Source organism: Cornus florida, unplaced genomic scaffold, assembly GCF_030987335.1.
Source record: "Cornus florida cultivar Cherokee Brave unplaced genomic scaffold, ASM3098733v1 CherokeeBrave_3.0.0_Hap2_Chr03, whole genome shotgun sequence".
In the NCBI taxonomy this organism is placed as follows: Eukaryota; Viridiplantae; Streptophyta; class Magnoliopsida; order Cornales; family Cornaceae; genus Cornus; species Cornus florida.
The window spans coordinates 55779414-55795418 of NW_026775573.1; the positions used below are offsets into that span (position 1 = coordinate 55779414).

Here is a 16005-nt window from a genome sequence, read left to right on the forward strand (position 1 = left end):
CCACACAAAGAACTCAAAGATTTATATGTGGTTTGTCAAAGCCTACGTCCATGGTGGAGATCCGGCGAAAGTCTTCACTATGTGTCAAATCAGATATTACAAGTTTCAGCCCCACTCTCTATTCTGTACGAATTTCAGTGTCTCTTTCACAACTCACTCCAAACCCTAAACGCCCTTATATACCGGGCTACAAGTGAGTACTAATTAGGGCCCACACAAAGCTCGACAAACGGGTCATTGGGTCGTAAGCGGGTCACAACGCAGCCCGACACCAAATTCGGGCCACAACATCATAGATTCTATGATAAAAATAGGACTAATACAAGATGAATCTAAAGCATGACAACACAATATGCATCAAATTAGTCCAAGTTTGATATAGATTAGGTCGAATCATTAAAAAACGCTAAACTATGATCATATAATGATCAGAAAATAAATTGCAGAAATTTTAACAAAAATTTCTCAAAGGACCATTGCCTTATTTGGACATCAAAAAGGCTATTTCTTCATCATGATAAAAGAAGTGCCAGCCATTGGCATCATGACTAATGGTTGGACACAAAGCCTTTTTGTTTTTCTTTTTATTCTTTTATTAATCCAAATCTTTGATGCCCCACTGATTTAGTTGTAAATCAAAAGGGAAAAAAAATTGAACCACACTGATTAAGCTTTCGTCATTTTGAATTTTCCATGCACATAAATCAAGGAAATGGCTCGCTTGAACCATTCACTTATTTTCCAATCCTTCCTTCCTGTGAAAAAGTCAAGCTACCACAACTCAGTCCAGGATCAGTAGAAACTGTTGCTAGTTCTCCCTCTTTTCCCTAAAATGGTAAAGAACTCCCCACTCTCAATAGAGAATCAAGTGAATAGCTGGCTATCTATGCCATGATTGACAGTATAAGATTTAAAAGGTGTTTGGAACCATAAATGTTATACAATGCTATTTTGGTTCTTTCTCTATACAAGCTTGCCTACAAAACTGATTCACTGATCCATCAATTTGCACTTAAATTCTAGAAACCGTCAAATGCCACTATGTTTTGTTAGGAAAAATGGACCTAGTAATGTAATTTATCACCAACAAGAACCTAGGTTTCCTAAAGCAGACTGGATTTACTTGATCTGGCAGGATAATTTCCAGATGATTTGGTCTCTCCTCCAGTGCTAGGATGCTGCTGTAAGTTAACTTCTGAACATAATGCCTATTCGCAGAGCACTATAAGAGTCAAAAACCTTCACTGAAGGATAAAATACTAAAAGTGCTAGCTGATAATTGATCCAATCTAAAAGAAGTTCAAGAATCACTCAGAAATGGGAATCCCACATCTCGGAGAATTATTAAGGAATGGGAGACGAAGGAGGTAGAATTCTTGTTGGAACTGTTATATGGATGGTGATTCAGAAAGAGGCTCCAGATTCTACTAGGTGGACGTTAGCTCGGGGTGGAAACTGGTCAAATCATTTTATAAGGTGCTTTTATGAATGTAGTGGTTAGTTGTCACGGGTCAATTCTGTGAAAGAGTTCACATTAGTCCTCTTCGAAAGCCATACACTGCACAAAGGCATCCTGAAAGGTGGCTTTCTTTATATGAATAAATAACACATCTGTATTCACCATTGATTATCTGAGGAATTCTTACAGATTTATATTGTATGAAGTGTTACCAAATGCCCAAGACGCTAGAGGTCCTTTGGAGCCTAGGCGCAAGGCAAGGCGCACCCCTGAGTGAAGCGAGGTGCAAAATTGAAAAATTAAATTACTATTAAATTATATTCATATTCCATATTAAAGGCACAAATGTTGTCAAAAGCAAACTTGGGCACACAACAGGCGCAAGTGTTGCGGCTGTATGAACCAAGAGCCTAGTGCCTTTAACAGCGCTGATTGTATGAACAAAAAAAGATGCAAAGAGTGTGTATCATCATCGTCTTCGTTATGAGATTGCTAGGGAGATGTGATGCCTTATGTTCTCAATATGTAGGGTGACCTGGGTAATGCCAGTGCCAATTGGAGATATGCTGATAACTTGGGAGGGGAGTCAACTGTCAAGTGAGGAGGAGTTCCAGGCCATTTTGGGAGATCGCTCTCTTATGCTTGATGTGAAATCTTTGGACTACAAAAATTAGAAGGTTTTTTTTAAGGCGTGAAACTTTCAATCTAGTGGTTTTAATTTTTGAGCCCTTTATTTCTTCGGATGAAGAAGGCACCAGAACCATTTCTTTTTCGATTTTCCTTAGTTTATGGGTGATATGTTTTAGTATGCAGCACTGAAATCTATTAGTGTAGCACATAGGATAGCCACGATTTATGGAATGACTTACCATAGTAGCATAGATTTGATTATGCATATGTTAACATATATGATAGCCATGATTTATGGAATGCCTTACCATATTAGCAGAGATTTGATTTAAATTGGATTTAGTATCTTTTCTTGTAATATTAGTATGTGCTTTTATTTTATCTATAAATACTAAAGCTGTGAATAAGTGATTCATATCATTCAAGCCTTTACACAATTCTCTCATTTTTTTTATACTTCTACTTGGTATCAGAGCCAAGGTGGTCTGACTGCAATGAGGGCATTTCGAGTTCAAACGGTCTAAGGAGACATAGTTGTTTCTTTTTTGTGGTCAAAGGAGACAGTTGTTTCTTTTTTCTACATTGTTTAAACATATGTATAAAGGGGAATGGTCTGAAGAGACATTGTCGATTCTTCCATCTACATGTTTTAAACATGTGAAGGGGAACGGTCTGAGGAGACATTGTTGGTTGTTTACGGTCTGAGGAGACATTGTTGGTTGTTTACAGTCTAAGGAGACGTGATTGGTTGTTTACGGTCTGAGGAGACATTATTAATTGTTTATGGTCTGAGGAGACATTTTTGATCTAGTCAGATTTGCACTCTGCAACTTGTAGATTCTGAAGAGGGTGCTAGCAAGACCGTGTTTGAAGATGCGTTGTCCAAGTTAGGCATTTCAGATATCCACGCACCAACCTAAGGGGGAGTGTTAGCATATATGATAGCCACAATTTATGGAATGACTTACCATATTAGCATAGATTTGATTATGCATATGTTAACATATATGATAGTCATGATTTATGGAATGACTTATCATATTAGCAGAGATTTGATTTAGTTTCTTTTCTTGTAATATTGGCATGTGCTTTTATTTTATCTATAAATACTAGAGTTGTGAATGAGTGATTCTTATCATGCAAGCCTTTACACAATTCTCTCATTCTTTTTATATTTCTACTATTAGCTTCTAATATTATGACATAAAGTATGCTAAATAATCATTTAGACACAGCAAAGTTCTTAGTTTTTAATGGTTTTGTACTGCATCAGGCAGACTATCAATGCTTGTAAGAGAGTGTCCTCGTCATATCCTACTTCAATAAATAATTGCTTTTAGGAAGGGAGGGGGGCACTTTGCTATTTAATCTATTTAACATTAACTAATTCACGAAATGATAGGCAAAATTACTCATCAGAAAAATAGGGATTATTAACATTCCTTTCTAAATGAACATAATTAAGAATTAACACTGACTGCTCCATAGTGCCAAATTAATGAGGGTCATCAATTATTGAGTTTTGTTAATGTTTTGCGGATTTAGAAGACAAACAATTCCAAAACTGCACATTTCCTCATATGTAACAACACCTTACATTGACTAAAATCTTTCAACATGTGAAGACTAGTAAGGTACACATTCATTAAATAGAACATCAAAATCGACTTCTTCTTCTTCTTCTTTATAGTGTGCGGAACCCAAAAGAACAAGCAAGAAACCTTAGCAAAATCGATGTACAGATTCAATCACTCTAGCACATATGTGAGAAGCTAATTTCAGCAATTATATCATAAGACAACACAAATACGAAAACCTAATACATCAGTTCATACAATTAAATCATAATTAGAATACTACAATGAACTAATCAATCTATGGATCTGAGTAGAAACAATAATTTCCAATGATTTCAGGTGAAGATGTACGATTACCTCTGCTTTAGAACCATCCTTGCGATTTTCATAGTTTTTTACCCAGCCACTAGGAAGCGATTCGGCCCTATTTTCTTCCGCCATGTACAAAAATAGCTTTCCTCTAGGCACTCACAATGTAAAGATTTGCCTTCTATGGTCGGAAATGAGACGCATAAATAGCTCTCTAGTCAAGGGTGAGGGAGTAGTATGAGAAGCGATCAGTATGCCCTAATAAGTTTCCCTTGAAAGCTTCACAATCTATTGCTCTCTACTATATATTTAAGATAGAAACTGAGACATTGTGATAAGAATGAGGATAAATTGAGAACAACTAAGAAACTATTCACTAAAGCCACGTGTTCTCAATCTTCAAAAACAGAGACCCTAGAGCTAGAGATTAAGAACTGTTTCCACAAAACCAATCTAATTTTCACTAGCCTATCATGAGGTAATTATTGGGTTAACGTAATTCCTTACCTTGTGGGAAATTAATCAACATTTATGGCCTTTAACGATCATGGTTGAAAGTAACAGTTGTTACTGTTGTCGAACATTAACGGACGTTACAAATTAACCATATTAGTCTCCCATAATTTCAGTCATAACCCTCTCTCTCCATTGGCAATAAGAGTGAGAAACATGGCTTTAGAGAATCTTCTATTTCTTAATTGTTTTCAAGACCCACTTGATTTTCACTAGTCTATCACGGGGTAAGTATTGGGCCAACATTACTTATCTAAAACAAAAAAAATAAAAATAAAAAAGTACTGGGCCAACATTAATGCTTACCTTGTAAGATATTAAGCACTGTTTCTGGCTTTCAATATCTCATGATCTAAGCTTAGATCATAAAGCAAGAAAATCGGACAAGTAAATCAAATTTGTTCTATATTTCATTTTTGACATCACTTAGATTGTTACTTTAATGAATTTGTTAGTTCATGTTAAAACTTACCGGTGGTTGGTAACAATGGGACCTAGAACACTATTTATTGAGTAACTTTTTATACTTTCATATTAGATGAATTTAAATTTCAATGTAAAATTTATGACCCATATGAAAAAACATAAATTCAATAAATATTTACTAAAATTCCAAATTTATGCTATTTTGGGGTTAAAACACGTGGCTCTTTAAGAGGATACGAGTGACGAGGAAAAAAATCCCTTTTTAACAGCTATATTCGTTGTATTACAATCATTACACAGCATGTCTATTACACCGTGACCTTCATCATTATGGAAATCATTCTATTCTTTAAGATCTCATATGATATATAATTAAATTGTTATTTAACTTTAAGGCAACATATAAGTCACATTGTTATAAGTATATGAACTATTGAGCAAGGGAGGATTCAGGATTTCTAGTTGGGCTGGGCTAATATTAAACAAAAATTTAATAACATAAAAAAAAAAAAAAAAAAAAAAAAAAAAAAAAAAAAAAATTATAACATAATATAGATAAATATTTGAATTCAATGATATATTAAAGTTTTATTCATTTGGTTTCACCACATTACATTTTGCATGCTGGTTTGGGCCTTTATTTTAGTACGGTGGCCGAGTTGACTTGGGCTTCATTGAGTGGCCTAATTTTGGGGTGGGCTAATACTATTAATTTTTTCCATTTTTTTTGGGCTGGGCTAACATTAGTATAGTCAAAAAAAAAAAAAAAAAATTAGCCTGGGCTACAGCCCACCTTTGCCTACCCCTGTGTCCGCCTTTGCTATTAGTGTTCTACATTTGTGCTTAGCGATGCCTATGAAAAAGGCATGGCATGCATCCCCACATCCAAGCCAACTAGCCAAAAGAGCCACAACATTGTACCTTTGCTACGCCCCTGAAAAATTCAGGAATCCTATCCTCAATCTTGCTTCCTACTCCATTTGTCCCGCTAGAAACAATTGCAAGTTAGTCAACATATGAAATTATTAGTTGCTTGTAAATAAGAAAGGAAGAGATGATGAGATGAGAAAGCATCACAGGTAGAGAAGATTTAGCAAATTGGTATTGTGGATGTAAGCAAATTGGTTATAACCCTAGGAAGAAGGACACCACCCTGCAACTCTAGTAACAGAAAATGTGGTGGCAGTGAACAACAACTAGAGGCAATGGAACTTTGACAAAGAGGAAAATGACAGTCTTAATTAACCATTAACAAACAAATAAGGAATATCATTTAATTTTAATATATGAATAAAATGGATGAATTCTCTTATGCTATGTTTGGTATGAGAGATGGGAGAAATAAGTGGAAGGGAGAAATATAGTGATGGATGAGACATCCATTGGGAAGGAAGGGCGTCCTTCCTCCTTTTATTTTGTTGAATTTAGCTGGATGGAAGGGAAGGAAATGGATTATATTATTATTTTACCACTAAACTTTAGATATACAAATTAAAAAAATTTAAATGAGGGTAATTATGTTTTGTTCATTTTTATTTAACAATATCCTGCTTACTTTCTCCTCTTCCTCCCACTTTTGGAGGGAAGCAAAGTAGTAGGCCCAAAGGGATGAGGCACCTTGCCCTATTCCTCTCCCTTCTACCAATCAATAGAAGATTACTCCATCCATCTTTCCTTTCCTCCCTCCCTCCTTCTTCCCTCACTCCTACCAAACATAGGCTTAAATCGAATGCTACCCCAAACACAACTATGTTCTAATATCCTTTCATACCTACCATTCCCTACAATAAAACCTCACCCAAATTGTCCTAATAATGTCAAGCATAGAAATAAGTGGAAGGAAGAGATAAAGTGATGGATGAGACATCCCTTGTGAAGGGAGGATGTACTTCACTCGTTTTATATAGCTGGATGAAAGGGAAGGAAAATGATTATATTATTATTTTACTATTATACTTTTAGATATATAAATAAATTTACAAATTTAAATGAGGATAACAAAGTTTTTTCACAATTCAAAAATAAATTAAATAAATAAAGTTTTTCACTTTTATTTAACAGTATCTTTCTTTCTATTTCCTCTTCCCAGTTTTGGATGGAAGCAAGGTTTTGAATGGAAGCGAAGTAGTGGACCAGGAGGGATGAGCCTCCTTCCACATTTCCTCTCCCTTCTACCTATCAATAGAAGCTTACTCCATACATCCTCCCTTCCCTCCCTCCCTCTTCATTCCCTCATATCAAATATTGGCTCAAATCAAATGCTACTCCAAACATAACTGTGTTTCTCATCATCGTTCATACCCACCATTCCCTAGATTAAAATATCACCAAACTTGTCCTAATAAGGTCAAACATAGAAGATTACCTTTATTTGTTACAGTTCCATCGCTAATCATTGTATTTTAGAAATTGTACAATATTAATTCATTAAAATAGGTATGACAAAATTAATAATATGATAATATAATAATTAATGGATAAGGCAAATAGTCAGATGCCTTAAAAGTAACCTTGATTAAATGCGGTACATATCAAACAAAGATAAATCATCCCCCTAAAAAAATGATAAGTATGGAAATGTCAAAGAAGTGATGCACACGGGTCCAGTGTTCATGAAGTGTCAGTATACGATACATGTCTAAAGAAAATATAGCTAATTTTCTGAATTGTACTCACTTCTGCGCTTGCACCCAATGGGAAGTTGTCACTTGTTACAGAAATTGCACTCAATTGTCACAATCAAGTGAAACTCTCATATTTGGATTGATAGAAAATAAAGGTTGAACACCACCAGATGAAGAATTTGGCACTATAAGTAAGGAATTAAGGATGCATTTTTTGAAAAGATGAAGTATGTACTTTTTGATAAATTTGATTCCATGAAGAAAACAAAAAGCTTATTGATCAGTAAAATATTAAGAATACATGATTAATTTTTAGCAAAGAATTCATGCTAATTTACCAAATGTGACCTTTAGATATTAGTACACAGCACAACTAGTTCATGTCTTATGTGTATATCGTAGTTATAGTTAGTTAAAGCAAATCTTCCATCAGCTCTACTTTAGAATTAATCTGTCATAGTTCAAAAGATCACATTTAAAGAGTTAGTTGATGTTAGAAGGATTAAATCATCCCAGATGTTTATTTAATTAGATGAGCCATACTTTTGGAAGTAATTAAGTGTTTCCAGTAGCTGTATCTTAGCTACCTCGAATATTTAATTGAATTTACCATTCCCTCGAAACAGTTGTTCTCTTTTGTCATTGCTAGAAATCTGACTATTCTCTAGGATTTATTTTTTAAACAACTTAGGATTTGTCTTACAGTGGTGTTGCTCCAACTCCACAGTACAACCCAATTTATAGGTATTTAAAAATAATAATAAAAACACTATGCAAACTAAGATGACATAATCATGAGGTTGTTCAGTTATTCCCGCAGTCAGTACTATTGCTAGGGGAAAACTTCTCTGTGTATGCCAGGTCAGAACCTGCAACTGCTCCCACTTATATCTCTGTACTGAGTATGGGGTATCGAAATCCCCAAAGCAAGCCAGCTACTTTCTTTCTAGTAGAAGGCAAGAAGGCGATACAGTTATAGCAAATTCCTGGAAGGGTTCTACTTTACTTGTTCTTATCAAATGTTTTATTTAAACAACAGTTATTATGCTTGTGGAATCGAATTAGAAAGAAAAAATATATAATCATCTACCAAGAGGCGTAATTAATGTTTTTTATGTGATTAAGGCAACCACAGTTGGACTCATTCACAAAGTTTCAATTTCTGTCAGCTGAGTAGCATAGTGGGCATTTGTGGATGTGTGTGAGTATTTACCTAACCTAAAAAATATATGTTAGGCTTTGTCGGCCCTTTGTCAGATGGTGCCATGGCTTTTAATTACATATAAACCATGGTTGATGCTAATTGAGATTGGTAGTAGATTTACATAGATAAGGCTCGTTGGTGATTTTCTATCAAGTGGCATTAATTATAAGAAAATATAAAATTTCCTAGTACAAGCAATTATTTTATAATTAGAATCAGCTCTGACTAGAATACTTTAATATTTTAACAATACAATGTCTTTCAATTCTCTTTAAGTAGGTTCAATTATCGAATTCAACACACAATCAGCCATCCATCTGTCATGTATTACCACTACAAGGGAAAATGATTTTGTCAATTGAGGAGTCTTGTAGGTTTTCTGTGAACTAGAAACAGGAACGGTCTGTTCCAAATTTTCATCTGATTCGATCTTATCATGCAATGGTCAAAATCTACATTTACCCAAAAAGAAATAAAATCCATTTCTTTCATATGTGTCATCATTATGAAAGGAAATTAATAAAACGGAGTAGGAGACAAAATGCACACAAAACCTAGGACCTCATTTTGCAAATTAAGAAACAAACAATTTGATATATGGCTCACACATATATATATATATTATAGAAACAAATGAATAACCACTGATAATTAAAATGCCTTGTAAGTGTCCTATGAACAAAATGAAACAGTAACACTCACTTCCAAAATTTCATCTGATTCGATCTGCCCTAGCAATAAAATTCATATCTTTCATTTGCGTCAACCAAAGGAAATTGATCGAACAGATTACGAGACAAAATGTAAACAAAACCTAGGACCTCAATTTTACGATCTAAGAAACAAACTATTTGACATATAGCAATACATGATATATAATACAGAAACCAATAAATTACTATATATCACACAGAGAAACATGACAAATATAAAAGATACATGTACAAACATACAGATGGAAACGAGTCCAGGAGGTTGTATTTTTCCCTTCTCTCCAAGAGCGAGGAGGACGCATTAGAGTTTGAAGAGAACTCCGAGAATTTGGAGACTGGTCAAACATTTTATACCAAGAAAGATCGCTTACCCAGTGCTGCTGTTAGAAAGAACCCTAAAATGTGAACGAGGGTTTGATTTCTATGGCTTCTTTATATATTCTCTAAAAAAACATAAAAATAAATAAATAACCCCAACGGAGATTCAAGTGTTGCATCAACAACGAAGTTCTACCCTGTGTAGCCGTGTTCTCGAGTGTTAAAGGGTCATGCCTCACTTACTTGCCTTGCCTTTTGTTTTTTTTTTGTTTTTTTTTTTTTTGTTGTCTCTTAATAAATTTTTTTAAAATTATTTTTTAAACAATTATATATTATCTATTGTAAAAGAAATATGAGAACTAACTTACTCTAATAAAGAGACAGTATACAGGAGAGAAAATTTGAGTTGATTCTGTTTTATATCATTACCGAGGAAATAAATACATATGTATAGACATCCAATTGACTGAAGTAGTGTGTAGATTCCTTTCTATATCGTTACTGAGGATACAAATACATATATATACAAATACATATATATAGACATCCAATCGACTGAAATAGTATACAATTACAACTTGTAAATGCCTGCCACCTTTTGTTTTGGCGTTCAACACCCATTGCATCACTACACCAAGCAGATATGATTTCTGGTGCATATCATTTTGGTGTAATCATGACTAAGACTAATACAAGTTGTAGGCCTACAATTCACATATCCATTTGCATAGATATAATATATTTGTGGGCCCATTATAATATATACCACTCTCCCTTAAGGACCACAATCCTACGCTGCTAAGAACACACTTTGTTAAACCTTGCTAGAAAAAAACTGGAAAAAGTTATGCATAAGTAGGGTTAGGAGTCGTAAATAACAAAATGATCTATTTCAAAAGTTTGTTTTTCAATTTAATTGAATTAAATAAAATAATTACAAATTCATCAAGAATTATTATTAAGGTCCAAACTACCCTCCAAACTCTTATTCCAAAATACTAAAATATCCTTTTAAAAATAATATAATTTCAAAATAGAAAGTTGATAATCAATTGAACTAGTAAATAGGAATTAAATAGTTGATAATGACAACTTGAAAAAATGGAAAATTAGATTTTGGTGACCAAATTTGAGAAGATTTGTTTTTAAGTGATCTAAACTCTAGAAAATATAAATGGTGACCAAACTTAAAAAATAATTACCAAGAAGTGACCAATTGAGGATAATTTGGGTAAGAACACTCGTTATGTATAGAAGTGTTGAAGATGAATGGGGCTAAGAAACAAGAGAGACAAGGATGATGAAAAATGTGATCAGGATGCATATATAAGGTGTTGTTTGAGAGAGCGAAGGTGAATCTGATGGAGAGGGGGGTTGCCCATCTCTGTCTACTCAATCAATTGTTTCTGGATACAAAGATAGCTCTCTCCAAACCCCCTCTCAATGAGCGAGAATTGCGATGGGTGTTTAGGAAATTATGAGGCTTAATGACCGCATATGGTCTTGATTTACAGAATAGTTATCTCCTTAATTCTTTAATAAAATTCAATTATATATAGCAATGTTAATCTTGTCTCATTTTGATTTATTTACACAACATATATATAGATGATTTGAGAGTACAGTAAAATAATGGATTCTCTCGATGACATCCTAATAAGAATTCAATCGATAGAATCACGAGGTAGTTTATATACTTGAGTATGTATACTTGTATATTGTCTTTCATTTCAATTACTCGTGTAGCTTGACATGATCCCTTAGTTCACCTTAGAGCATAGACGTTAGGAGGAATAACCCCTTGTAATGATCTATATTGAACTTGCATGATACTTAAAACTTTAGGGTATACGCATGCACTTCTTCCTACGAGTAACTTCTTTACTCACCCTAGTTGTTGGGATATTTTTCAGGTACGGATACCTTGGTTTGAGATGCACAACATCCCTAGGTTACCTTATTTATTTCGGAGTACTTTGATGTATTTTAAACGAGCATGCAAGTGTTAGCATGTATCATTTTGCTTTCTTAAGTTGTAATGCATAGTTAGACTTAAAATGTTACTTTTGCCTTGAAACATGTAATGTGTACCTAAGTACACTTTTCGACACTTATTTTATATTTATAATATGTGGCTAAGAGCCAAACTTCATTTGGAATCACTTGTATGCACTTAGTGTTGAATTTTACCTTTAAAGGGAATATTATGAAATTAACGGTTTTGATATGCCCTTTTTGCTTCGGAGTATGCATTGTGTATGCAAATTTACTTTTTGAGGTTCACTTAATATATATGAGGTGTGGCCAAGGGTCAAATACCACTTTGATTTCATTTATGCACTTTGGAGTTGTATTTTGCTTTTGAAGATAATATTATAAAATTCAAGGTTTTAACGTGTCATTTTCAAATCGGATTGTGTAAAATGTGTACGAGCACACTCTTTAGGACTCTTTTAATATACATGACGTGTGGCCAAGGGCTAAACGGTCTTTTAAATGCATCTAGGTCCGTTTGTTTCAAGTTTTGCTTTTAAATGACTTATTTTGCAAATTTGAGGTTTGATAGGTCATATTTTGCATCGGGAGTATTTTGAAGTTATGGACCATTCTAGCGTGCTTACATATCCATATTACGTCTGCGTGCATATTCATTTTCGCACAAAACCTCTTCCTTGGTGATTTGAGTACCTCTTGGACTCATTTTGCATTTTTTTGCAAAATCTGATTTAGTGGCATTTTTGGCTTTTCGTTTTGAAAAATAAATTCCGGCCTTGACGTAGTCACTTAGAAAATGTAATTTTAGGTAGGGTTTCTTCACGGCATTTTTCCGGAAAACGTCGTCTTGGTCTCAAAAATCCCGATTCAAGTTCATTTTTTTGGTTTACTTCTTTTTTTCTTTTTTTTTGAAACTTTGAAATCTTAGTACTTGGTACTATTCATCGACTTTTACTCGAAAGTCGTGCTGACCGTTCCGGAAATTCCGGGGGTCTTGTATGTGTATTGTATGGTTGTATTTGCAATTTAGGTGAATTACGTACCACCCTGTAAACACTAAAATTTTAGTGAACTTTAATTTGGACAAATGGACCCATTAAATATGGGCCCAATGTTTAATTAAGTTATTTAATTGGCCCAAGTATGGTCCACTTAAATTATTTAGTTAAGCCCAGTCTAGAGTCTAGATGGTCAAATAAAAAGAATAATTATTCCTAATAAAATATATTTGGAATAATTATTTTTAAGGATAATTATCATAATATATCCGGCCCGGCCCAATTATAGTTTTTTTTCCTTATCAGGAGATGACACGTGTCATCATCCTATTAATCCAAGAAGCCTATAAATAGAGGCTTGGAGGAAGAAAAAGGGAGAGGATTCAGAATTCAGAAGTCTACAAATTCAGACACAAAAGTTCAGAGACTCAGAATTCCAGAGACTCAGAATTCAGACACAAATTCAGAATCGAAACCCAAAAGCGAAGAACATCAAGCACATCCAACAACGTGCCGTTCTTCATTAAATTCCACAGTGATTCAAGAACAAGCTCGTGCAGCCCTTGGATCCAACCAACCAAAAACAAGGAGATCGAATCAGAGGACCATTCTTTTTTTGTAAAAGATATTACAAAGGACTGTACTCCACATTCATAAATTAATAACATTCTATTTGCTCCATATTTTGTTTCTATTGCAGACTTACAAAATTTGTGTGTACAAATTTGTGGCACGCCCGGTGGGACCACCTTTGCCTCTCATCTCTTTCTCCTACCATCAAGTTTCTTCTCTATCAGATTCTATGGCTCCCCCTAAGATTCAGACAGACAAGAAAGCCCAAAAGAACATCGCTATTGCAAAGGTCGACGCTAAAGCCACCATGAAAAGTGGCACGAAGACTAAATTAAGCGATGGAAGTACCTTGACGGGCCCTGTGACACGTAGCAAGTCCCAGGCGATGGCGTCATTCAAACTTCAGCAAGATGTGGTGACAACTAATCCTGCAACACCGGCGAACGTGAAAACTCAACATGTCAAAACCCTTGACATTATTCCAGAGGAGGCTCCACCACCAAATTCCCTTCGTTCTATCTATGATGCTCACTCTAATGTCGGTTCACCCCCAGAGTCACCACGTCAGACTTCGGAACAATCAATCACTTCAAGGAACGTGGATTCTCAAGGCCTATCATACTCAGATGTGGTTGCTGCAATGATGACTGGAGCTGCTACGGTGGAGGAACAACTAGCAACTATGGCTCATTCCATTGAGAACCTCACAAAGACTATTGAAGAAAATGACTTGCAAATCGCTACACTAATGAATAAATTGGAAGTTTAGACCTTCGGTGAAACACCAATGCCATCCGGGAATCGTGCAACTTTCACACCACCACCGTCTGGGAAACCTACATCTTCCACAGCAATACTAACGGAGAATCCTAATTCTACAGCACAAGGTACTCACAGGGAGAATCCCAAACAGACGCCGGTGACAGAACAAGAGACCAGTCAAAACCAGACGCTGGGGATAGAACAGGCGACTGGTCAAACCAATCATACCTCGTCTTCGGTCTCTTCATTATCTGTCGAACAATTGCAAGATATGATAACGAATACAATCCGAGCTCAATATGGTGGTGTCTCACAGAGCACTCTCATGTACTAAAAGCCCTATACAAGGAGAATCGACAGTATGAGAATGCATGTAGGATACCAACCTCCGAAGATTCAGCAATTTGACGGAAAAGGTAACCCCAAGCAACACATTGCCCATTTTGTCGAGACTTGTAACAATGCCGGAACAGAGGGGGACTTACTAGTCAAACAGTTTGTCCGGTCCCTTAAAGGAAACGCGTTCGAGTGGTACACTGACCTAAAGTCAGAATCAATTGATAGTTGGGACCAGATGGAACGAGAATTCTTGAACGGGTTCTATAGCACTCGTCGTACTGTTAGTATGATAGAGTTGACTAACACGAAGCAATGGAAGGATGAGCCTGTAATCGACTACATTAATCGGTGGAGAGCCCTCAGTCTTGACTGCAAGGACCGTTTGTCAGAAGTATCTGCTGTGGAGATGTGTATGCAGGGAATGCATTGGGGCCTGCTCTACATTCTGCAAGGCATAAAACCTCGCACATTTGAGGAATTGGCTACGCGTGCCCATGACATGGAGATCAGTATGAAATCCCATGACGGCAAAAGTCCCATGACTATAGAACCACGCAAAGATAAGAAGGACTGGAAGAAGGGCGACAAGTCATCAAAAAATGCGGCTAAAGATTCAATGGCTATCTCAACCACCCCAATTAAGATATCTGTTAAAGATGACAAGAAGGATTATAAAAAGCCTCGCCAGTTTCAAGAGAGGGAGAGACAGCGTCCTACGCTAAAGGAGTTAGAGAAGAAAGAATACCCCTTCCCCGATTCCGATGTTCCTGGCATCTTGGAATGTTTACTTGACAGTAAAGTTATAGAACTCCCTGAATGAAAACGTCCTCCAGAGATGGGACGTATCAACGATCCAAAATACTGCAAATATCATCGCATTATCAGTCATCCAATTGAGAAGTGTTTTATCTTCAAGGAGGTGGTGATGAATCTGGCAAAACAAAGAAAAATCTTGTTGGATACAGACGAAGTTGTAACTTCAAATCATACAACTGCTACTTTGACAACCTCTGTCGTGGGGAGTACTCGTTCTCAACCTTTAACTTCGGAGGTATCTTGTACAACTATCCAGTTTGGTTCATTGGAACCAATCCCAATCTATATTGGCCAAGGGAGTGTACGGGACATTTCAACATTTGGAAGGGTTTTTCCTCAGGATGATGAAAAAGGATGGACTCTGGTGACAAGAAAGAGACCACGGAAGCAACAAGCTGATATTTTTCAGACTAATTATTCTGACAGAGGGCAAAGGAAGAAGAAACCCCAATATCACCATAAACAATCTGGCCATAACAGAAAATGGGTCAAGAAGACACAGTCAACTAAACACACCTCTATAAGCAAAAAGAGTCAGAAGCCTATTACTTTGCAAGAGTTCTTTCCAAAAGGATACCTAAATGACGAAGTTGAAACAACTTACATGGTTTCAACTAAGAAAACAAGCCTTAATGATGAGAAGAACGAGGATCAAGATAAAGTCCAGACTGTAGAGAACCATAATACAGCCATCATTGAAAAATCTGATGATGATGAAGTGGTCAGAGGTACGTTTGAGTCATGTTGTG

At 35.6% G+C, this 16005-nt stretch overlaps 1 protein-coding gene across 4 annotated transcripts in view; it reads right to left on the reverse strand.

Moving 5' to 3' along the window:
* LOC132300569 (uncharacterized) overlaps window positions 1-10247 on the reverse strand; it is a 31064-nt gene extending 20817 nt beyond the window's left edge. Inside the window, exon 1 of one of the 4 annotated variants that reach the window (XR_009480509.1) lies at window positions 9827-10247. Coding sequence is in view for 2 of the 4 variants with exons in the window: in XM_059797716.1 (XP_059653699.1) it covers window positions 4024-4107 (84 nt within the window). In the remaining 2 variants the exon portion in view is untranslated. Of the gene's footprint in view, window positions 1-4023; window positions 7113-9681 lie in introns of those variants that run through there. The other 3 variants (XR_009480508.1, XM_059797717.1, XM_059797716.1) reach the window with 3 other exon arrangements.
* Between the last annotated feature and the right edge of the window lie 5758 nt (window positions 10248-16005).